The sequence below is a fragment of the Alnus glutinosa genome, chromosome 6 (genome assembly GCF_958979055.1).
Source record: "Alnus glutinosa chromosome 6, dhAlnGlut1.1, whole genome shotgun sequence".
NCBI lineage: Eukaryota > Viridiplantae > Streptophyta > Magnoliopsida > Fagales > Betulaceae > Alnus > Alnus glutinosa.
In genome coordinates, this window is record NC_084891.1 from 4107662 (window position 1) to 4130220 (window position 22559).

The 22559-nt window shown below is 36.0% G+C and overlaps 2 protein-coding genes and 1 long non-coding RNA gene across 5 annotated transcripts; 2 read left to right on the forward strand and 1 right to left on the reverse strand.

Annotated features, from left to right (window-relative positions):
- The first annotated feature begins 4242 nt into the window (after positions 1–4242).
- LOC133870790 (G-type lectin S-receptor-like serine/threonine-protein kinase SD2-5) lies at positions 4243–7810 on the forward strand. The gene is made up of 2 exons (XM_062308011.1): positions 4243–4470; positions 5138–7810. The coding sequence occupies exon 2, from the start codon at positions 5165–5167 to the stop codon at positions 7628–7630; it is 2466 nt and encodes an 821-aa protein (XP_062163995.1). The 5' UTR covers positions 4243–4470; positions 5138–5164; the 3' UTR covers positions 7631–7810.
- Positions 7811–8948: 1138 nt separating this feature from the next.
- On the reverse strand, positions 8949–11365 carry LOC133871931 (uncharacterized). The gene is made up of 3 exons (XR_009900903.1): positions 10876–11365; positions 10336–10773; positions 8949–10254 (listed from the first exon to the last, which is right to left on the reverse strand). It is a non-coding gene; the product is annotated as an uncharacterized LOC133871931 (long non-coding RNA).
- A 218-nt stretch (positions 11366–11583) lies between these two features.
- Positions 11584–19000, forward strand: LOC133871930 (putative L-ascorbate peroxidase 6). 3 transcript variants are annotated; one of them, XM_062309399.1, is made up of 10 exons: positions 11584–12013; positions 12130–12232; positions 13091–13206; positions 14747–14817; positions 15049–15091; positions 15186–15282; positions 15544–15627; positions 17119–17240; positions 17611–17677; positions 18700–19000. In XM_062309399.1, the coding sequence occupies exons 1-10, from the start codon at positions 11806–11808 to the stop codon at positions 18818–18820; spliced, it is 1032 nt and encodes a 343-aa protein (XP_062165383.1). In that variant the 5' UTR covers positions 11584–11805; the 3' UTR covers positions 18821–19000. The 3 variants fall into 3 exon arrangements, with proteins under 3 accessions (XP_062165383.1, XP_062165382.1, XP_062165384.1); XM_062309398.1 differs by having other exon boundaries at positions 11591–12013; positions 13079–13206; XM_062309400.1 differs by having other exon boundaries at positions 11596–12013; positions 13079–13206; positions 18718–19000.
- The last annotated feature ends 3559 nt before the right edge of the window (positions 19001–22559 follow it).

Below are 22559 nucleotides of genomic sequence, written 5' to 3' on the forward strand. Positions count from 1 at the left end.
TCGTGGATTCCATATGATTCCTATTCCGTGGAATATCATGCTCATCAACCTTTTGAAGGGTGAATGATTGTTTAATCACATGGTACTGACTTATTTGACCAATAAGTCCGCACCATCTGATTAAACTATCTTCTTTTTCTTTTTTCTTTTTTTCTTTTTTTTTTTTTTTTTAATTTACAGATACTGATTAAACTATCTTTAATCATTCATCTTTCAATATATATATATTTTTTTCTACGACTGGCGTTCAACGAACTCAAGAGGTATGGATACTTCTTTCCCCAGATTATAAAATTTTTATCAAGCGTAGATGATCAATTCTTGTCTTGATCACCTCTACGAACTTAGATGGACTGAACCATCCATAATGTCCAAAGGATCACGGCTTCTCAAAATTGGTAGAAATCGGGACAACCACATGCACAAGATAATTTACAAATATTATTTCATAAAAAAAAAAAAAAAAAAGAGAGACTAACGGGAATTTATCTGTCGGTTAATTATTCGAATAACCCGAACTTCTGGTAAACCCCATCGTGATCACACGTGCAGCTCATTTTGCCTAATCTTTATTTTATACAAAATGAAAAACGGCCCCGTCTTATCTAACGACAACGTGTGCACCAACGTTATCGCATTAGATTTCAAAACTTGCCTTTTAGGAATAGAAAGTAGTCGTAACCCGGATGTCAAAAATATCTTAATCTCTACCATTTTGAGCGAACTACAATCATTGAATATGAGAATCTTAGTAGCCGCCTTGCCCAAAAATTCAGTGCATTGGTCGGTGATGATGATGATGATGATGATGGATATTTGCACGGGAAAATGACTCATGCATAACAGTTGTGTAAGGTCTTAGAGATATACATGGGATGGGTCTTATATGGTAGGGATTTGATTCATACACAACATCATCACAACAACCACACAACAACCTCTCACATGAGGGTGGGCCCCAGTATGTGGGATCCACCCTCATGTGAGGGGTCGTTGTGTGGTTGTTGTGTTGGTGTTGTAAATTTAACATTTTCTTATATGGTAAGTTTCATCACATGAGTCTCACGTGATTGTGCAATTGTTGTGCACCAATCACTCATCAAATCTAAAACCTCTTTTCATCGCAAGTCTTTTTTTTTTTAGATAAATATATTTTAGTCCCTCAAACTACCACCCTTTCTCCGGATGGCCCTCCAAACTACTACTTTCTAATTTTTTGGCTCCATCTGTCTATTTATACCATCAATTCTAACAGAAATTGGCCAAAAACTCGAAAATACCCCTCCTTTAACCATAGAAATTTCAAACTGCATGAGGGATATTTTCGAATTTCTGTTTAGAATTGACAGTATAAATGGACGGATGGGGCTAAAAAATTAGAAAGTGATAATTTGGAGGGCCAGAATCTAAGTATTGGTAGTTTGGGGGGCCATCCGGAAAAATGGTGATAATATAGGGACTAAAATATATTTATTCCTTTTTTTTTTTCTTTTTTTTTTTAAATTAATATCGCAAGTCTATATTTGTATAGACTGTATAGGTGTTCTTCACACGATGGCGATGGATGATGGATCCAAGTGGTCACCGCTTTAGCAACTTTGACTTTGTTGGTCAGGAAGATGTGGGAGGGATGCGAAGAAAAAAAAGGGAAAGAGGCCAGGGTGTTATTTGGTTGGAGAAAATAGATATTTTGGTATGTTTATTAGTAATTTTTTCAATGTAATTTTGGTGTTTAATTAAGGTTGTTTGTTAACATTTAAAAAACACCCTTAAAAAAAAATAAAATGGTATAAGAAACAAAGCCTATCCTCGTATAAATGGAATAAGATCATCTCCGTTTCATTTTCATATTAGATTATAAAACGTCTAACAATGTACGGTGGTTGCTACATTATTTAAAAATTTTAAAGGACGTGGTAACGCAGGCAACATATACACCGTTAGATGTTGTAAAATCTAAGGAAAACTTTACTTATTACCTTTGATCTTTCATCACTTTTACGTACAATCATATTCTTAAATTTTAAAAAGTTTAAATTTAGTGCATCAATCTTTCAATTTTTTTCAATTTCATCTATCCGTTATAATTTTTTGTTAAATTCTAACATATGAGTATCAAAATTTTTAAAATACCCATATTTTTTAGGGAGAAAAAAAAAAAAACAATAGCAAGGATTTAGGCGTTGTTCAGGATTTAACAGAATTTGCAAAAATATTCATACTTTAATCTTTGATTTTTTTTATTTATTTATTACAAAAATATAGATATTTGGAGAATTTTGACAAAATTTAACAAAAATCCTAATGGATGAGATGAAATTGAAAAATTAAATAAAATATGGATACACTATAGTGACCATTTTTAAAGTTTAAGATTATGCTTGTAAAACTGATGAAAGATCAGAAATGTTTAGTGAAATTTTCTCTAAAATATAATTTGAACTATAAAATGGAAAAGATCCTGTTTCCATATAAATTTAATTTGTGAGTTGGGACCTACCATCCAAATTTGCCTCAACAATGTCTCTAGGCAAGTATTCGTCGGTGTAAAATGAATGTAATAAATAAATCAAAAAAATAGCATTACTATTTTATTTTGAAAACATAAAACAAAATTGAGAAGGATAATAGTTAACAAATAAAAAAAAGCCAAACTCCTATAATCCCATATAAATATTTTGATTGGAAAAACTTTATAAATCTGCCATGAATCCTTTAGACAGGTGAAAAATACATAACTTTTTTAATTAACATATAAAAAAATTACGTGTTAAAATAAAAAATGACAATTTGGGTAAAATTTTCTCCAAACTCAATTTAATCCGAAGCAGAGACCCACAGTCCAAATTAAAGATTAAGATTCTCAATAATTATTTGTACGAATTTAAGAGAATTTGAACAAGTAATTGTGAGAGACTATTTAGGGGACTCACCTGATTAATTAAAAATTAGATTATCCAATTACTTATCCAATCAGATGGGTTACATAAGTAATCTCTCACAATTACTTGTTTAAATTTTCAAATTCAGACAAATAATTGTAAAAGAATTTTTTTTTTTTTTTCGAACTCGTGACCTCCGTTTCATGATGTGTGGTCCCCGGCCGATAAAAGATATTTAACCCAATTAAAACGCCGGAGAATTGAATACGGGAGCTGGGACCCACCAAGCAAATTGCCTGAACACCGTCCGGGGGCGGGAATGATCAGTTGCCTGCACAAACTTTCAACGCCTCCCCAACTTTCCCCCTACTCTGCAATAAATTATTCCAACTGCTCGCATACAATCCGCAGTCCCATCTTCCGCATTAAAAACGGGTCCAAAAAGTAATTGAGAAAATGACTGTATTTATCTAAAGTCAATTTTCTTAAATTATTAATTAAATAATTTTTCTTTTCAATGTATTCAAACTTTTGACACGACAAATGATTTAATATAAAATAATATTATATACCATATTTTTGTTATACAACTATTTCACAATGCTAACACTTAAACGTCTCAACAAACCTTTTTTTTTTTTTTTTTAAATAACTAATTCAAAAGTTTATTAAAACTGTCTCATAAACATGTAAAATAATTGTAATTTCTAGTATGATTGTTTTATATGGCATCAATGTAAAACACTGGAGGTAAGTTTAAGTCTGGTTTAAATTGGGATGTTTGACATTATCCTTGAAGGCGATGCGAAGCAGGGTTGCTAACGAAATCAACTCGGATAGTCAGACTCTCAATAAATTTGGGAACTTCATTGAAGGCATCCGATCTGAATTTATATATATGGTTAGAAAATATTTTATCCATTATTTCTGACATTGTTCCTAAGGAAGGAATGAATTGTCCCTTAATGTTGAGCCATTGGGTCTCTTCTTTTATCAATAAAGATTTAAATTTGTTTTAAAAAAAAGTTTAGTTTAAATTTACATATAAAAGAGAATATTAAAATATTAATTAAATGATTAAATTTATTTATTTTTTATTAATTTAAGTTTTTTTAAAATAATTACTGATTTAATAAATATAATATGAACATGCAGTCAACGAAATGAAAAGATTCACCAAAAAAAAATGGATCAATTTTGAGCACAGAAACAATGGGAACAGCCGAACGCGAACAGATGTAAAACGGATAAGTTCTTCTACGAGGAAAAAAACACAAGGCAGTTGGCCTACGAAAGCATCGAAGAGTCATTTGTTCAGATTCAGATTTTCAATAACCACGGTTTAATATATATGCGTAATATCTTGGCAGTGCTTCGTTTTGAAAATAAAATAAAAAAAAATATTTGGGCTTTTTACTCTTTTCTTTTTGCTCAGTGGAATTCATTGGATCTATCAGAGAGTTCAACAAGTTGCAGTCCACCTCTTGAACCATGCATTTGACACAAGCAGATACAGATGTATAACCCAGAAAGACCCATGTCTGAAAATTCACTTTTTTCTTCAACCTCACCAGAAGAAAACCCAGAGGTAAGAACCATTCCAGTCCCCCCTTGTCTCTGTTCCTTCGTCCTATCCATTTGTTGTTGTTTTGTGCGAGGTACTTCGTCTGACTATCCTTCGTTTGACACAATTTGCCTGTTGTTTTTGCAACTTGCTCTCAAGAGACACGGCCAAGTGGGGTCCATCCATGGGTCTCTTTCAATTTTTTGTGGCTGTGAACTGTAAAGATTGCCCAGGAGTTGTCACTGTCGATTCTCTTATTTTCTGGTCTCTTGGTGCTTAATGAGTATGAAAGATAGAATTTTGTACAGTACTTGAGCTTAACATGTTTCCTTCTTTCGTTTCCTAATTATACACAATTTTTGGGCTTTTCAGGCTATGTAGCCACAGTTTTAAGTTAGATTCAAAGGGAACTGGGTTGATAGAAAAGCTGAAGGGGGCTTGTAGTAATGGAAAACAAGTCCATATATAGGCAGTTGAATAGATTTTAGCTGAATTTAGGACAATTCTGCTTGACATGCCTTCTCATCCATTTCCTTAGCGTGTTTTTAGTTTTGGGGCTGAAGAGTGATTTTTTCTTTTTCCACATCCTGCTTCTCCTTTTTCTCCCTCTATTTTCAATGCTTTGTTCTTTTCGTTGGTTAGTCAATTCTATTCTTCTTCCTTGATTTTTGTTTTTTTTTCCCAAGTTCAGGTGAATTTTAAGTTCTTGGAGTAGACCATGGAAACCAGGGGCTTCTTTCATTTCCTGGCATTCATGTGCTTGTCTGTTCACCTTCTATCTGAAACATGTTTGGCTAGTATTCAAAGAATTGGCAAGATTGATCCTGGGTTTGAAGCATCTCAGATGTTGTATATTGATAATGATGGAAAATTTATTTTATCCCAGAACAAGACATTTGCTTTTGGCTTTGTCACTACCGAAGAAGATGTCACATTGTTCCTACTAGTAATCATCCACTTGCCGAGTAGAAAAATTGTGTGGACTGCAAATAGAGGTTCTCCAGTTGCAAACTCTGACAAATTTGTGTTCGATGAAAAGGGTAATGCGTTCTTACAAAAAGGAGACCATCTGGTTTGGTCAACAGAAACCGGGGGCAAAGGAATTACTGCAATGGAATTGCAGGAATCAGGGAATTTGGTTTTGCTTGGGAATGGAAGCAAAGTAATTTGGCAGAGTTTTGACCATCCCACGAATACCCTATTACCAAACCAAGATTTTGTCCAAGGGCTGAGACTTGTAAGCGATCCTAGCTCCAATAACTGGACTTATATTCTTGAGATCAAGTCCGGCGACGTTATACTTTCTGCCGGTTTTCAAAATCCACAGCCTTATTGGTCTTTGCGGCAGGACAGCAGAAATACCGTCAACAAAGATAGTGGCGTGGTAGCTGTGGCATCTCTCAATGCAAATTCATGGAGGTTCTATGATCAAAACAAAGTATCGTTGCTGTCGCAGTTTACTTTTTCAGGCAACACTGACCCAAATGCCACTTGGATTGCAGTCTTAGGAAATGATGGATTTATCTCTTTCTACAACCTCGAAGATGGACAATCAAGTGTTGCTTCATCAACAAAAATACCAAGCGACCGATGCAGCACCCCGGAGCCTTGTGGTGAATATTACATATGCGGCAGTAACAACATATGCCAATGCCCTTCAGTTCTTACCTCCAACCCAAATTGCAACCCAGGGATTGTCTCTCCATGTCCCTCGAATGGATCTATGGCGCTTGTGAATGCTGGGGATGGGCTCAATTATTTTGCACTTGGGTTCCTTCCACCCTCTTCTAAATCTGATTTGGAGGGTTGCAAAGCCTCCTGTAAGGGTAACTGCTCATGCCTTGCTTTGTTCTTCCAAAACAGTACAGGAAATTGCTTTCTGTTTGACCGGATAGGTAGCTTCCAAAACTCTGATAATGGCTCTGGCTTTGATTCATACATTAAGGTCTTGACTGATGGAAGCAGGGGAGCAAGTCCTGGAGGGGATGGAAGCAGCCAAAAACGATTCCCATATGTTGTGGTGATTATAGCTATTTCAACGGTACTTGTTATCGCCGTTTTACTATTTGCGGGATTCCGATACTACAGAAAAAAGAGAAGATTGCTTGAATCTCCCCTCGAGACTTCAGAGGAGGATAATTTCTTGGAGAACTTATCTGGGATGCCAATCCGTTTTAGTTATACACATCTTCAAACTGCGACTAATAATTTCTCTGTTAAGCTTGGGCAAGGAGGTTTTGGCTCGGTTTACCAAGGGATTCTCCCTGATGGAACTCGGGTGGCTGTGAAGAAGTTAGAAGGCATTGGACAAGGAAAGAAAGAGTTTCGAGCAGAAGTTAGCATCATTGGCAGCATCCATCATCTCCACTTGGTCAGGATCAAAGGCTTCTGCGCCGAAGGAACTCATCGGCTTCTTGCTTACGAATTCATGGCAAATGGGTCTTTAGATAAATGGATATTTAAGAAAAACAAGGATGAGTTCCTGTTGGATTGGGACACCAGATTCAATATTGCCTTGGGAACAGCAAAGGGACTAGCTTACCTCCATGAAGATTGTGATGCCAAGATTGTCCACTGTGATATAAAACCTGAAAATGTGCTTCTTGATGATAAGTTCCATGCCAAAGTCTCAGATTTTGGTTTAGCTAAGCTGATGACTCGAGAGCAAAGCCATGTTTTCACAACGCTAAGAGGCACCAGAGGGTACCTTGCACCAGAGTGGATCACAAACTACGCTATATCAGAGAAGAGTGATGTTTATAGCTATGGGATGGTGCTGTTGGAGATCATTGGTGGAAGAAAGAACTTTGATCCAATAGAAACTTCAGAGAAATCCCATTTCCCATCCTATGCTTTTAAGATGTTGGAAGAAGGGAAACTGAGAGACATCCTCGATTCAAAGCTGACCATAGATATTGAAAACGATGAGAGAGTTTTTACTGCTATTAAGGTTGCATTGTGGTGCGTACAAGAAGATATGCATCTCAGGCCGCCAATGACTAAAGTCGTCCAAATGCTTGAAGGTCTCTGCGCTGTTCCTCAGCCTCCAACTTCCTCTCCACTGGGTGCTCGCCTGTATACGAATATCTTCAGATCAACCAGTGAGGAAGGCACTTCCTCAGGACCGTCGGACTGGAATAGTGATGCCTATCTTTCTGCTGTGCGGCTTTCTGGCCCAAGATAACAGTTACTGAAGATGAGTTCAGCCATATATTATTTTCCATATCTTTTATATTCTTGTACATTTTGTCAGAATACTCGATATTTGTGATACTAGCCATTGCCATGCGCTCCTGCCTGCTTTGTAAATGAAGAGTCTTTGATTATGATTAAAAACAGTGCAAAATCAAGAGATTTTATCCCATTTCATTGTTTGAAGTGCATATAATACTTGGTGTCAAGTTGTCAGCCCCCCTTCTTCCACAGAGTAAAAGGACTCAAAAGATCCGAAAAGATCACGTTTGATTATGTTTAAGAGTCCATTTGGCCGTGCGATTTTACATGATAAATGTACACTTTTAAATGAAATCGCGAAACATGTTCGGCTTGTGCATGCGTTTAAGTTTTTAACAAAATGGCGGGTTGCTGTTGGACTTATGGACCAGCAAGCCCAAACAACTGAAGCATCAAGCCCTCTTAACAAGAACATTGGCTACAAATCTAACACAAAAAATTAGAAAATACCTTCGATAAGGATGGGTTCTAAACCCCTCATTTTACAGCAATTATAAGTGAACAAGTCATTAAAAACCAAAAAATACAAGAAACATGAAAGCACACAATCCTTTGAAACAAATTAAAGAACGATGATTTTTAGACTGTAAACTCTCATTTTTCCTCAGTTTTCTTGGGTAGATCAGGTGGAGATGGTGGGGTCTTTGCAACTTGCAAGGAAGAAAACTCAAAAAGTGCTATTTTGTCTATTGATTTTGTTTTTTGGTATAAAATCTGGTGTTTTCATGTCTAATGTTTAATGTGTGTTTAGATGATGTGTCAATATCTCATTGGAGGCTACAAAAGTTGAGTTTTACAGCCCATCTTTATCAAAGGGGCTCTTAAAAAACTGTTGTCTAAATATTAGACATTTATAAGTGGAATATATAAAAATATATAATGAAAAAATAGATATAAACGTATTATCTGCATCCGCATTCATATGTGCGGATAACGAATGCGGACGGTTAATATCCGCTGCACGACTAGAGGAATTTCGCAAGACAAACATAATCCAAACAACCATGAGAAGTAAGAATAATTTCAAAGAATTTACAAAAAAAAAAAAAAATCGAAGAACCTTACAATGACAGCGAGGAGGAAGTTAATATTGTCAGTATTAAGAATATCTCTCATCTGTCAAGTTCAAATTCAAATACTAACATTAGATAGCTTACAACTGATTTATATATCTCAAATCAGTTTAGATTAGTAGATTCAAATATCATAGCTATCTAAAATAAGCTATTGAGTCATTGTATAACTCTTTTTATATTGTGATTCTGTTTGTAATCTTGTTACACTTTCTCTATAAATACAATCACCCTAAGCTTGATTAAGTAAGGCAGAAAACATATTTGAATTGTTTATATTTTATCACATGGTATCAGAGCCAATAGTGACTAACGTCTAAATCTATGGCCTTTACATCTTCTTCTTCATCCGGCACTCCTCCCATATCTTCAATGTTCCCTCCTATCTCTTACACTGTCCCACCCACTTCAACACCTATCCTCCATAGCCTTCAAAACAATTTTCAACACAAGTTGAAGCAAGACAATTATCGTGCATGGCGTGCTCAGATCATACCTCATTTGAAGGGAGTCAGCATTTTCGGATATGTTGATGGTTCCACTCCAGCTTCGTCGCAGACCATTACTGTCGACAACGCCAGGATCAACTGATTCTTGGAGCCCTTCTCTCCCCCATTGATGAACACCTTATCACACATGTGGTGCACTGTGTCACCTCTCGGGACGTCTGGGAAGCATTTGAGCTCATGTTCCTCTTGCAAGCCCGAGCTCGAACAATGCAAGTTCATTACCAACTAGTTACCTTGAAGAAATGTAACTCTTCCATCGCTGATCATTTCCATAAATTTACTACCCTTGTGGACAGCCTTGTAGCTGTTGATTAGCCCTTGAACCCATTCGAGGCTTCTTCTTTCCTCCTTGGTGGGCTCGACAGTGACTTTGATTCATTTGTCACATCTGTGACTACTCAGGTGAATCCTCTCTCTGTAGAGGAACTCTATGCGCATCTTCTTGCCCATGAACAGCGACTAAAACAGAATCAACCCTTTGTTGATCTCACGACTAGAAATACCATACATGGGAGTGCCAACTTTGCTGCTAAGCGTGGCTCTACCCGTGGAAGCCATGGTGGTCGTCATTCTTTCTCCTCATCTGAAAGGGGCAATTTCACAAACACCTCATATGGACGAAATTTCTGAGGCAGTGGGAGTGGAAGAAGCTTTCCCACTACCTCTAATGCTCCACGACAGGTCTGCCAAGTTTGTCACAAGCCCGGTCATGATGCCCGAGATTGCTACCATCGCTTCGACAACTTGTTTCAGCGTGACTCTCCAGCTCACGGGTCTCCACAGGTATATTATGCATCTCAGCATGCCTAGTTGGATCAGGCTGGTATCCGGATTCAAGGGCCACTCATCACTTGACATCCAATCTTGCCAATCTGAACTTCAGTGCAGATTCCTACTCCGATGGTGATCAAATTCGTATGGGCAATGGTAATGGGTTACCTATTGAATACATTGGTAACACCAAACTTTCCTCACCCAATACTTCATTCCTTCTGCAAAATGTGTTATATGTTCCATTAATCACCAAAAACCTCATTTCAGTTCACAAATTCACTATTGAAACTAACACTTACATTGAATTTCATCCTTGGTTTTTTCTTGTAAAGGAACAGGGCTCAGGAGAATTCTTCTTCACGGCCTGAATGATAATGGGTTGTACAAGCTCCCACCCTCCGTGTCGCCCAACCCCTCATCTTCCCATTGCAGCTCCTCTCCATCTCCTTCAAGCCATTAATCAAGCTCCTCTGTGTCGCCCATATCTTGTGCACCCTTAGCCTTGATAGGCGAACACACATCTCTTCATAATTGTCATTCACGACTTGGACATCCCGCACTTTGTGTTTGTTTTCAAGTTCTTTCTAGGTTTAAGTTACCTGTTGTTAAGAATCACGCACCTATGAGCTACTCTGCTTGTCACGTGTCTAAAAGCAAACAACTTTCTTTTCTTTTATCCTCAACACATGTTAATCAAACTTTAGAGTTGGTATACACCGATGTTTGGGGACCTGCACCTATGTTTTATTCAAATAGAAATAAATATCATGTCTCTTTTTTAGATGCTTATAGCAGATTACATGGCTATCTATCTCTTATGAAGCCTTATGAAGCCTTACCCATCACCTTCGGCAATCTATCTCTGATCCTGCAACAATCACAACCTCAACCTCAACCCTTCACCTCCGCCTTACCGCCCCATCTGGTCTGCTTCGTCACCTCCTTTTCACGGTATTGCCTAGGACTTTAGATTTGCTTTTTTCAAAGCTTGATTTGTCATCCTCCATCAGCTCTGCTCGCCAACGCACCTCACCATCATTTTCATTGACCTCCTCGCTCTCCGATGTCACCTCGCGTGCCTCCACCTTTCCTTTACGCGTCTATGTATCCCCACCATCTCCGCCGCTAGTGTTCTGATTTCTAGGTTTGGTGGCTTATTTTGCTTTTTTCTATGTATTTTTGTTGTCCACTGTTGTTTTCTTTGGGCTTTAGCATTTCTGTTGGTGTTTGTTTTTGTTTCATTGTTAGGATTCAAGAAGGGTGGATGCGCCTTTCAAGGTTCCTGCTCCTTTCCATGCCTCTTGGTTGTGCCGTCTCTGGTTCTCCTTATCTAACTGCCTTAATTAATGGCCAATTTATTGGTGTGCGTGCCAAAAATCTATAGGGTTGCTTCATTGATTTGATGCATTTCATTTTAATTTTTGTTTACTTGCACGAACCTTGTTGTTTTGGAGCTTATTGTTGGATTTCCCGCCTTTTATTGCTGTTGTTTGTAGCTCGTTCTTGTTGAACTTAAAAAAAAAAATATTGAAGACGAATTCTTTTATGGTCAAAATTTAATATTATTATATTTAACGATAAAAATGATAACAAGAAATAATTAAATATATTCGCATGCAATTAAAAGAGAAAATTAAATGAAATGGCTCATCTCAGCCTTACACTAGGCCCAACCCCATCCCCCCACCACGCCCACCACCACCTTCCAACAAAATCTGCAGAGCAAAACACACTCATTCTCAGCCATCCGTTACAGACAGTACGGACATATGACTTCATCAACAACTCTCTTCTACTTCAAGCCCTCTCTCCTCCACTGCTCCACCTCCACCGCCTCTTCCTCTCATTCTCTCTCACTCAAATTCAAATTTCCCGCCAGACCACAACGTCCACTTTTCCCTACGGTCCAATCCCGCTCCAGTACGCCCAGAGCTTCCTCTCGCACCGGCGTTTCCGCCGAGAATGACTCAGGCTCAGGCAAAGCCCTGCATATATATATATATATATATATATATATATATAGATTCCTTCAAAAAAATAAAAAAGCTTTTTTTTAATACTAAATTTCAATCAGTGTGAAATCTCTGTTACAGCTCGAGATCTCTTTTGCGTTTCAATTTCAAGTAGAAGGAAAGCGCTTGCATTTGTGGCCACACTGCCATGCCTTCTTCTTTTGAATGAATCATCGATGGCTGGGTAAGTGCAAGTCCAAATTCCTCACTTTTTCATAGTTTTTAAATTTAATAGCTTTGTTCTGGATTGAATACTTTTCTTGTCAATGTAATTGATGAATCTAATCTAAGTAGATAACGCTTAGGCTTAGCTGAATTTCCAGCCCTAAAGATTGCTAGTTTTTTTTTTTTTGGATGAATTAAAATCTTTATAAGCCAAACACATCAGTACAAACTCTCCAGTCAAACTGGAAATAGATTGCTAGTTTCCTAAACAAAAAAAATTATATATATATAAATTGCCATGTTGGCAATGGTCTATGGCGATAGTTGATATCAGCTCAATTTGATAATTCTTTCATTTGGCTGTTATTAGATTTTATTAAAATTTGGAAATTAGGGAACTTTCTCAAGTGATTTGAAATGATTAATTAAAAAGAAAAACAAAATATAGATTTTCAAATTGGGGTCGGTTTTAATAGACTTATCTATCATATGAAGCCTCATCGATGCAGGTTCTCATTTGTTCTTCCTCGTTGTAGTAGAAATAGAACATGTGCATGTAAGTCCAAATATTATTGGAAGAAAATGCCAATAGCTGAGAATTATTTTGACCGTTGTCAATCAAACTAAGCCTTATCCTAAAAAATTTGGCGTTGATTTTGTAAATATCTCCTGGCTTTAGAAAAAACAGAAAAAGAAATAAATGAAAAGAGATTCATATATATGTCACAAATTTATGGATGCATCAGAGTGAAGAGAACAGCCAAACTACTTAATGAGATGTCATTGAGCTGTGTAGCTTTGTATTCACTGATGGGATTCTGCTCTTGTTGCTGTTTTACATGATACTTCTCTATAAACATTGAAGGATGGCTACTAGTGAATATATGCTCATAAAGGAAGAGGTGAGCAAGGTATTGTCAAAGGGAAAGGCAGCTGGTGTACTTCGTCTGGTTTTTCATGATGCGGGAACCTTTGATATGGTTGAGAATTCAGGTATAATCTGGAGGAAATGATCTTGTGAAAAGCTTTCTAGAGTGATAGTCTAATGTGCGTAATGCTTACTAGCAGGATATATCATGCTCCATTCTGTCTTTTATGAAAAAGTCAATTGCTTTGCCAATCTTGATGTGTTATCTTACAATAAATTATAAGTTTTATTTGTGTGTCTACTAGAAGGGGTGGATGGGGGTGGTGATGGTAAGGTTCCCCTTTGGGTATCTATCCCCCTGTTGCATTGGGAGATTCCGGTTACTCAGATTGGGCTTTGCATTGTGTTAAGGACTTCTGTCCTATTGTAGGGATCTCTTGTGAGGGTCATGAGGAGCAGACTTTGGCTCTTTTGACAGCTATTGAAGAGGAACATTGGCATGAGGAAATGTCCTCCCTCTCTAATTTTAAAGGCAGCAGGGAGCTAAGAAATTTGGAGTACTCCATTAACTATAATGCCAGAGGCGAGTCTTCTAGCCGTGGAAAAGGCAAAGTTCGTGTCTTTTAGCGTTGTGTGCTGTTCATGGGGTGTCTTTATGTGGGGCTTCATGTGGTTGTTGTGGGAATTTAGGGTGTTGGAGAATTTAGTTGTGTTTGTGGGGGTCTTTCTTGGTTGTTTCTATTAGGGATATTTGGGGGTGTTTTGGGGGGTGTTGCTCGTTCTAGTTAGGTGTGTATTTAGGAACGCCTTACGCTTTTAAGAAAAAAATTTGATTACTTATCAAAAAAATTATAAGTCTGATTTGTACTTAGTTGCCATGCTTACCAGTAGAAATCCGATGATAGCCTGTTTGTTGGGAAGTCTGGGAAGAAAAATTGAAGTTTTAATGTTCTAAAGAATAGGAAAAAGAATTTGAGGCCTTATGGTTCCAAGTGAACTCGAAAAGATTGATCTTAATGACTAAATAGTTTCTGATAACGGAATTTAGGTTGCATGATTTTTCTCACAACAAGTAAAAATAAGGAAAATTGAGGCTGTTTATTGGGTTTAGTGAAGGCTGAAGTCTAAAGTATGTGAATGGTAACAAAGCATGGGCTATGGTTTGGATTTTCACCAAATATCAATAGGGAGTAACTAGTTATCATGACACTGATGAATGCCAAAACATATCCATTGTGGTTTTTAATGTTGTCAAGAACGCGGTATTCATGACTGGTACCTGGCTAAAGCAATAAGCTATTAATGGACTACATGTGTCCAAATATTAGGTGCCATCTATTGTAGGGCCTTGACTTCTTGTATTCTTTATTCATCTCTTTCGCCTTAATGGTTCATTTTTCTGGCTGGAAGGTGCTGCAAATGCTAGAGATAGTTTGATTTTTTGTTGGATGATAAGAGAAAGAATCCAGGAGTGAGTAATTTCAAGTAGTTACGTTAGGGTTTTCTTGAGGTGAGTTCAATTCTGCTTTGTTGTCAATTGTTAACGATATAAAAGACAATCACACATTTTATTCTGAATTTTGTAAAGCGCATATGTTCACCGAATTGCGACTCTTCTTTTCTTTCACTTCTCTACATTAACACGCATCGTTATGATAACTGCAGGTGGCATGAATGGTTCCATTGTGTATGAACTTGATAGACCAGAAAATGCAGGTCTCAAAAAACCTATGAAGGCATGCTCTCTCTCTCTCTCACACACACACACCCCTTTTACTATCTTATATAATTTTTACGTTATATGCAGAAATATATTTCTACACGTCTGTATCTATACATCTCCTTGTCACTTTCCATGAAAAGTTTTTTGTTCTGAATTGCTTGAATGTGAACATAAAGCGTAACTGATTAACTCTTATAATATGGTCTCTGACCAGCTAACATCCAGTTTATGAATTGTTCTTTAGACTCTAGAGAAAGCAAAGACTGAAGTGGATGCAATACAGCCAGGTTTTTATTTTATGAAATGCCGCTATTTGAAGGTTTGAATATCAATGGAATATTGTGGTGCCTGCCAACATGTTTTGGAATTTTCCATTGTTAGTATCATGGGCCGACATGATTGCTGTGGCGGGAGCTGAAGCAGTTTCATTATGTGGAGGTCCAACAATCCCAGTTCCGTTGGGCAGACTAGATTCGGTGTAAGAGGCTAGCTTATTCCCTTAATATGTGACATGGCAGAAAACAAATATTGGGTCCACTCTGTATCTTACAATGCTTCATGAAATTAAACTCATGCTTGTCTTTTCAATGAGAATTTTTAATTAAGTTGTTTGCCACTTATGTTTACTTTTTAATTTGGAGAACCTTGTATTTTGGTCTTCTGCAGAATATACTAAATTTGACAGTACCTATTTTAGGACTCACTGCCGATAATTTTACTAATTACTTTTTCTTAATAGGGAGCGTGATCCGGAAGGAAAACTTCCTCAAGAATCTCTGGATGCTCCTGGTTTAAAGCAATGCTTTCAAAGAAAAGGCTTAACGTGAGTTTATATATTGCAAAATGTTTTTAACATGTTCCTCATGTAAAGCTGTTTACTTATCAACAATCTCCATCTTTGTCATGATGTTCAGCAGAGTTGACGTAAATAATTTGTGATGTAGTGCTTTAGAAAAGATGGATGGCGACTTCTTGGTTGTAAGATGACTTTATCTAGAACAAATTTTGATGTATCAAATATAATTTCGTCTTCTTTTTTTTTTTTTTTTTCTTTATTAATTCCTTGGACACAAGCGTTAAGGTAAACTTGTTGTTTGGACAGCGATAACACAGAATTTAAAGGGGGATTTAGGTAAATGTGTTTACAATTTCAATTTTTTCTTCTTTAGTTTTCTGCCTTTTAATAAAATTTGTTAATTCCCTTTTTGTTGTCAACTTTAACATAACACACTTGGTAGTGCCTGACTAAATGGCGATGCTTATGTCAATAGGTTCTTTAGTTTATTGAATGCTGAGTTTGGTAGGTTAGAAGAGGCAGAAAAATAGATAAGTTTTTTGAATCTAGGATTTTTCACAATTTGAAATCATTACTATTCATTTATCGTTAGACTGCTGGTCTAATTAATTGATCCCTTTTCCTTTTTTTGGAACTCCAAACAACATAAAACATAAGATTGCGAAGATTATATTTTGTTTTTTCATTTTGATAGACTTTTTTTTTCTTTGGTTTTCTTACCAACCAATAACTGTTTCTCAACAAACTATGATGAGCCAGTGTTTCAAAACTCTTTAAAAGAACTATGGAAAAATGCTAGTGTCACCAAACTGCTTGATTGATTGTCAGGCATCCATTATAAGCTGCCATGTGTTACACGGCAGGCCCACCTTCCATGTGTCATGTGGAGGAGGACATCGGTTGAGCTCCACATATGCATGCATGGGAACTGAGAACCTAACCGACACTAGCACTCCTAAAATATATATTGTGTAGACACTAGAAAATGAAAGGGGCATCAAGGCCGGCCAATAATTTTCGTGATCTCTTGCCTGACACTTGTAAATTCTGTCCCTTATATGTGAAGTACTCGATTTATTATAGGTGTCCCAACATGGAAGCATTTCTACGATAACAGGATAGGTTTTGGGTAAGCCAAAAGCTAAAGTGTATTTTGCACTTTTCCAACTGTGTATAAAGCAAGTTTCATGGTCCATGTGTTTTGAATTTGTATTTCTTCTTATGGAGTCCATATTGCGATTTAATGCTTACATGCTGCAATCTTGTGTCTAATTACTTCTAGTTATGTGGATTTGACAAATTTGAAGCTCAAATACATGTTTACCCCATGTGACAAAGCTATGAATGGCTGATAAAGCTTTTAACTAGTCAATAAGTTATAGGCTATTTACTGAGATGTACATGTAACTGAAACCTTAGTGGTTCATTGGTTATAGGTAGCATCTTTGGCATATTTTACCATAATTAACTTCCTTGATGTCTTACTTGAAGCAACCTGACTGTTGATTTTTTGTGCAGAACACAAGATCTTGTTGCTCTATCTGGAGCTCATACGCTTGGAAGTAAAGGATTTGGAAATCCAACTGTTTTTGACAATTCATACTTCAAAATTCTTCTTCAGAAGCCATGGATGCCTTCAGGTAGATAACTGAACATAATACTCATTTTATTCAAGTAATATTCTGAGTTGTTTATGGGTCATTGCCTTTTTCTTTTTGGCCTTCAGATATTTCCATGGTAATACTTTCTTTTGATTTCTTTAAACCCTGCCATATGTGGGCATTTGGGCCTTAAGCTACTGGCTCAAGTCCAGCCTTTATAAATGGTAAGATTAATGTATGATAGATGAGGTATGATCGAAAGGGAGAAGTCAGATGGGGCTTGACATTTTTCTTCACTTTGTTGTTGCTAAATTAGTACTCAGAACTTTAATTTAAGCGAATTACATCTTTTATTATTAGAATTTTCTTCTCTCATTATTCATAAACTGAATCTAGTCTTCACATGCAGGCGGTATTTCAAGCATGATTGGGCTTCCTTCAGATCGTGTACTTACTGAAGATGATGAATGCTTAAGGTTCTTCGTCTTTCAGAAACCACTTTAGCTTCCTTTATAATAACATGTCCAGTTTCACAATTTCAATATTTGGCTGAGCACTCAAGAGCCTATAGTAGGATATGAATTTGTTCTATAATACTGTTGGAAAAATGAATCTGAATGCAAATAATTTTATGAGGCGTAGCAGCAATATAGATAGCTTTGATAATTCACAAATCATTGGACGTATGTGAGAATATTGGATTATATAACACCTTACAATGAGGATTTTAGGGAGGAAAAAAAAAAAACAAAAGAATTTAGGCAGAGTGATGTTCACTCTGCAAAAATATTTGTAACTATTTTCCAAATCCCCAACTTTTAACACACGCGTCTTAGTTTTCTCACACATTGTTCCTAACCCAATCAACTTCATCTTGAATATTTATTAGAACAAAGTTTTCCTCCAAATTGGGTTGGATGAAATTCCTTTAACTTAGTCTATTAAATTAACATATGTCCTTAGAGAATTTAAAAATGCATGTAAGAAACACATTCTCTATGGACAAATGTTAATTTGATAGACTGGATTAGAGAAATTTCTTCTAACCCAGTTTGGAGGAAATCTTATTCACAGATTTTCGCATTACTTGTTTGTAAGTACTTTACACCTCTGGCAGTTCAAAATCCAAGATTGTCAAAAAAATTGGCCTGATGTAGGTGACTGACACATATGACAATTTTGATATGCCTTTATCGTGGTTCATGGTGGGACAAATGGCTTCGGACTGGTTTCCTTTAATCAATAATCCTGAGAAGAATGTTTTGTGCTTTATGGTATTTCTACTATTAAAAAAACAGATAAGGAAAGGCCCTGAGCAATGGAACAGGGGAGGGAGCAAGTTCTCTCTCTCTCTCTCTCTCTCTCTGGGAATATAAATGAAAATTCACTCACATATGGAGTTTCAATTTATAAGAGTGATTACATAATTTCCTTGTGAGATAGATAGCATTTTTATGTTTGGTGCAATTTATGTTCTTCATTTTGTGCTTTACTGAAGGAATCATTTAATGCACAGATGGATCACAAAGTATGCTGAAAGTCAGAATATGTTCTTTGAAGATTTTAAGAGTGCTTATATGAAACTAGTAAATTCTGGTGCAAAGTGGAAAAGCTTGTAATATTAATGAGGGAGCAAAAATTTGTTGTTTATCTTTTAGTCAGATTGCAGATTCATTTACAGAAATCATATACAGGGTGCTTCAATGTAGTTAGAAGTGATGTGTACCATGATGTTGTAATCTTTGTAAGAATTACTCTCAAGAAGTACGAATAAATTACCAATAATGCTTGCCAATTAATTCAATATCATCCAGGGGTTTTTCTTTTGCTTGTGGGTAAAATTTCAATATCTTAAATATCATCTTGCAGTTCATCTACTTGCCCTGTTGTATGCACTCTGTAAAACACTCACCAAAACACATTAATAAATGTATTCTTGAATTTTCTTAAAATTTCCTTGAATTATTTAACCCAAAGGGTTAAACTTATGGGTTTTGGTTCAATAATGTTAAATCAGTGGAACATACTTTTGACTTTCTATACAACTTCTCATGTTCATATATCTCATCTTTACATTTAGACAAAAAGCACCGCCATTTTTTTCTTTTGGTAAAAGAATGACAAAAATACCCAGACATTATTTTAGAGAATTTAAATATTAACACATGTCTGTCTTTCCTGTATATAAATGATTATTTCTTTGCATATAGGAAATAAATGCTAGTTTTATGATTTAATTATCTATATATTTGTAATGTATTCAAACCCTAGAGGTGTAATCCATCAAGTGTTTAGAGTCACATGAATGCGATGGCAAGGACTTAGCAAGATGTGGTTGTCATTTTTATTTTATTTTTCTTCTCACTTTCCTTGGATTGGCCTTTCTGATAGCCATTATTGTCCTTGATAAGATTTTGATAAAGAAAATGATTGAAGCAACACCATTGACAAAGTTTTCGACCCATAAAATTCTTCCAACTATGGCATCTGTCTTTAAAATATGTGATTTTTACATACATTTTTAATAAGATTAACAAAGCATGTAATTCTTACATGTAGAATCACGTGTCCTAAAGATAGATGTTAATTTAATAGACTGAACTGAAAGAATTTTTTTCTAACCCAATTTGAAGAAAATTTTGTCCTGCTACCATTTAAAAATTATGGAAGAAAGTCATTTCAATCTTTTAAGATATCTAGGCACGTTTAGCACCCAGAAATCCCCAAATTAAAGAAATTAGTTTCCTATTTTCATATAATAGAATCCATATTGAACCTGTTAATTGGTTAAACTTGTAAATCTTCTGGGAAACCAAACGCAATGAACTTTCTTGTTTGCTTGCTGGAATCTATTTAGTGTTTAGGGTTTTGCAGCTTTGTACTTTTCTAGTTGTTGGCATTCCTCCAAAACAAGGAAGTCTATAAGGTTGTGTTTGCAAAAGATGAGAAAGCTTTCAGAACTATTTATCCAAAAAAAAAAAAAAAAAAAAAGAATCTTGCACAACAAGATATGACTTGCTCATCAGATTGAGAAGTCCCAGGTTTACCAAAGAATACATAAACAAAACTTTTTGAGATTTTAGTTTGAGACCTCAAAATTCAATCAATATGTTTGAGAAAGATTTTACTCTAGGACTTGTTTGAAGCAAGCAATCTTAGTTCTGAGTTAGTATGTTGCCAAACCATATTAATTACAGCACACTGGATATGTTTGTTAATGTATTTTGAGGAGTGCTTTATGTTTTTTATTTTAAAAAAAAAATGTTTTCATGTGATATACAGATGAAAACTGCTTTTAGAGTCACCCAAGAAAAAAAAAAAACTAAAAAATTAAAAAGAAAAAAAGAGGTGGAGCGGCCACCCCTCCTCACACGGCCACCCTAATATTTTTTTTTTAATTAATAAATTAGGTCTTGCCTCTGCAAAAGTTAAGCACATGTTTTGTCAAAATGTTCTTACAGTAAGAAAAGAATACCGATTTATACGGTGTTCAGTATTTAGAAAAGTATTTTGAATTATTTGTGAACGTATTTATTTTGAGAACAGAAAACAAAAACGCCAGTACATCTCAACCCCCCACACCTTCCCTTCATTCCATTTTACTTGTTACTTAGTTTTCAACTGCCAAAAGTCACATTTAAAAGCCACAGTACCAAAAACCACATTGGTTAATATTGTCCTCACATTTCATTTTGCTTTTCAGTTCTTATGTATATATATTGTGACAGTGAACAAATTCATCAAATAAATATCAACAAAAGCCTGAGAAGCACAAAACCATAGCTAACTGATCCTGTGGCTGTGGATGTTCTTTCAAGCAGTTGCTTTCAGCAGTTGTAGGCCAGGCCTGGTTCATAGCTTATAATGAAAGACATAGAAATGAAGAAAAACAAAGAGGGCATTACAGGAAGACCCTCCCACAGGATAAGGAATATTGGTACTAAACAACAATATATGTCCAAATATATATGCATATGTTTGTGGGTCAATCCTAAACAACTCTCTACTTTGGTGTCATCATCTTTGGCTTTCAGCCAGCTTCTGCCACCAACCAGAAAAGATTATAGCAGGAAAATTATTAAGAATTCATAATTTAGGTTGTCTGCCTCAACAATATTATTCTTATTTTACTTATGTTTTTTTCACCAGTTCTTGGGAATCAATCACAATATCTTCAACAAGCTGTACGTATGAAACTTTAGGCACTGTAAATTAAACCAAAAAGGAATGAGGAGGAAGAAGAAGAAGAAGAAAATTAAAGAAAGATTTTTCATGGGATTATCTTCTTTCATATGCAACACCAAAAAAGGCACCCAAGAGGGTCCATCTTGGAGGTTCAAAATCCAAAACTATGAATTTCTTATCCTTCAGCCTTTTCTTTTTGGAAGATCTGTTTCTCTGATGTTATTATTTTAATTTTTCCTATTTTTGTTTGTTTGTTTGTTTTTTTTTTTGGGGTATCTTCAGGCTTCAACCAATTAACACTTCTTAAAGCAACGACTTCTTCTTTATCCCCAAGGGAAATATATTTATAAGATAATGAATTGTACTCAGTATTGCTACGAGTATTATAGTTTTTACTACAATGACACGTTCATAAAACTGATGTAATGGTTTATGTGGCACCTATCACGTTATCTACTAAATAATTAACTTTACATATCAAATTTTGTTGCTTAATTTCTTTTCATCGTTAAAATTATGCTACATGAATTTATAAAAGAATTGTAATAAAAGCTCTAGCTAGTACCCTAAATATTTTCCAATGGGTCTTGTTAACACAATTACAGGTTTTTGAATTATTAATAGTTTTTACAAATTGACGTGACAGTTCACGCGCCACTCACACCATTAAACAATTGAATTCGCATGCTAAATTTTGCAGCTAAATTTTTTCATCTATATTGTACCACGGGACACTTATGTGGCCGACTTTCATGTGAATTTGTAAGAGAATTATAATAAAATATATTATAATACTCACAATATTTTCTAAAAGGAATCATAATTTACAATATTTTCTTAGCCCTCATTTAAAAATATAAAGAAGAGGAGGTATTGGACAAGAGAAAGGCATGGGCAGGGTTAGGGGTGAGCATGGGGCGGGGGGGTGGTTTTCCCCCCTTTTCGGCCCCGCCCGCACCCCTACTGGTTCCTTAAAGTGGACCTGTAAACCGCACAGAAAATGAAGAATCCGTGCGGTACGAGGTGATGTGGGCCGGGGTGATACGGGGCGGGGAAGTGCGGGTTGGCTGGGGGGGGGGGGTTTTCCTTATAAACAAGCAAGCAAGCAACCAAACAAATCAATGATTTTCTCATGAACCAAACAAAACATAGTGAAATTTAAGCAACAGAGAA

Excerpts from the sequence above, each read along its gene's own strand:
- LOC133871930 (XM_062309398.1), top strand. The coding sequence starts at position 11,806 with ATGACTTCATCAACAACTCTCTTCTACTTCAAGCCCTCTCTCCTCCAC. Across the intron at positions 14,818-15,048 it reads GTCTCAAAAAACCTATGAAG|ACTCTAGAGAAAGCAAAGAC; the intron begins GCATGCTCTCTC and ends ATTGTTCTTTAG. Across the intron at positions 17,678-18,699 it reads GAAGATGATGAATGCTTAAG|GAATCATTTAATGCACAGAT; the intron begins GTTCTTCGTCTT and ends GCTTTACTGAAG.
- LOC133870790 (XM_062308011.1), top strand. The coding sequence starts at position 5,165 with ATGGAAACCAGGGGCTTCTTTCATTTCCTGGCATTCATGTGCTTGTCT.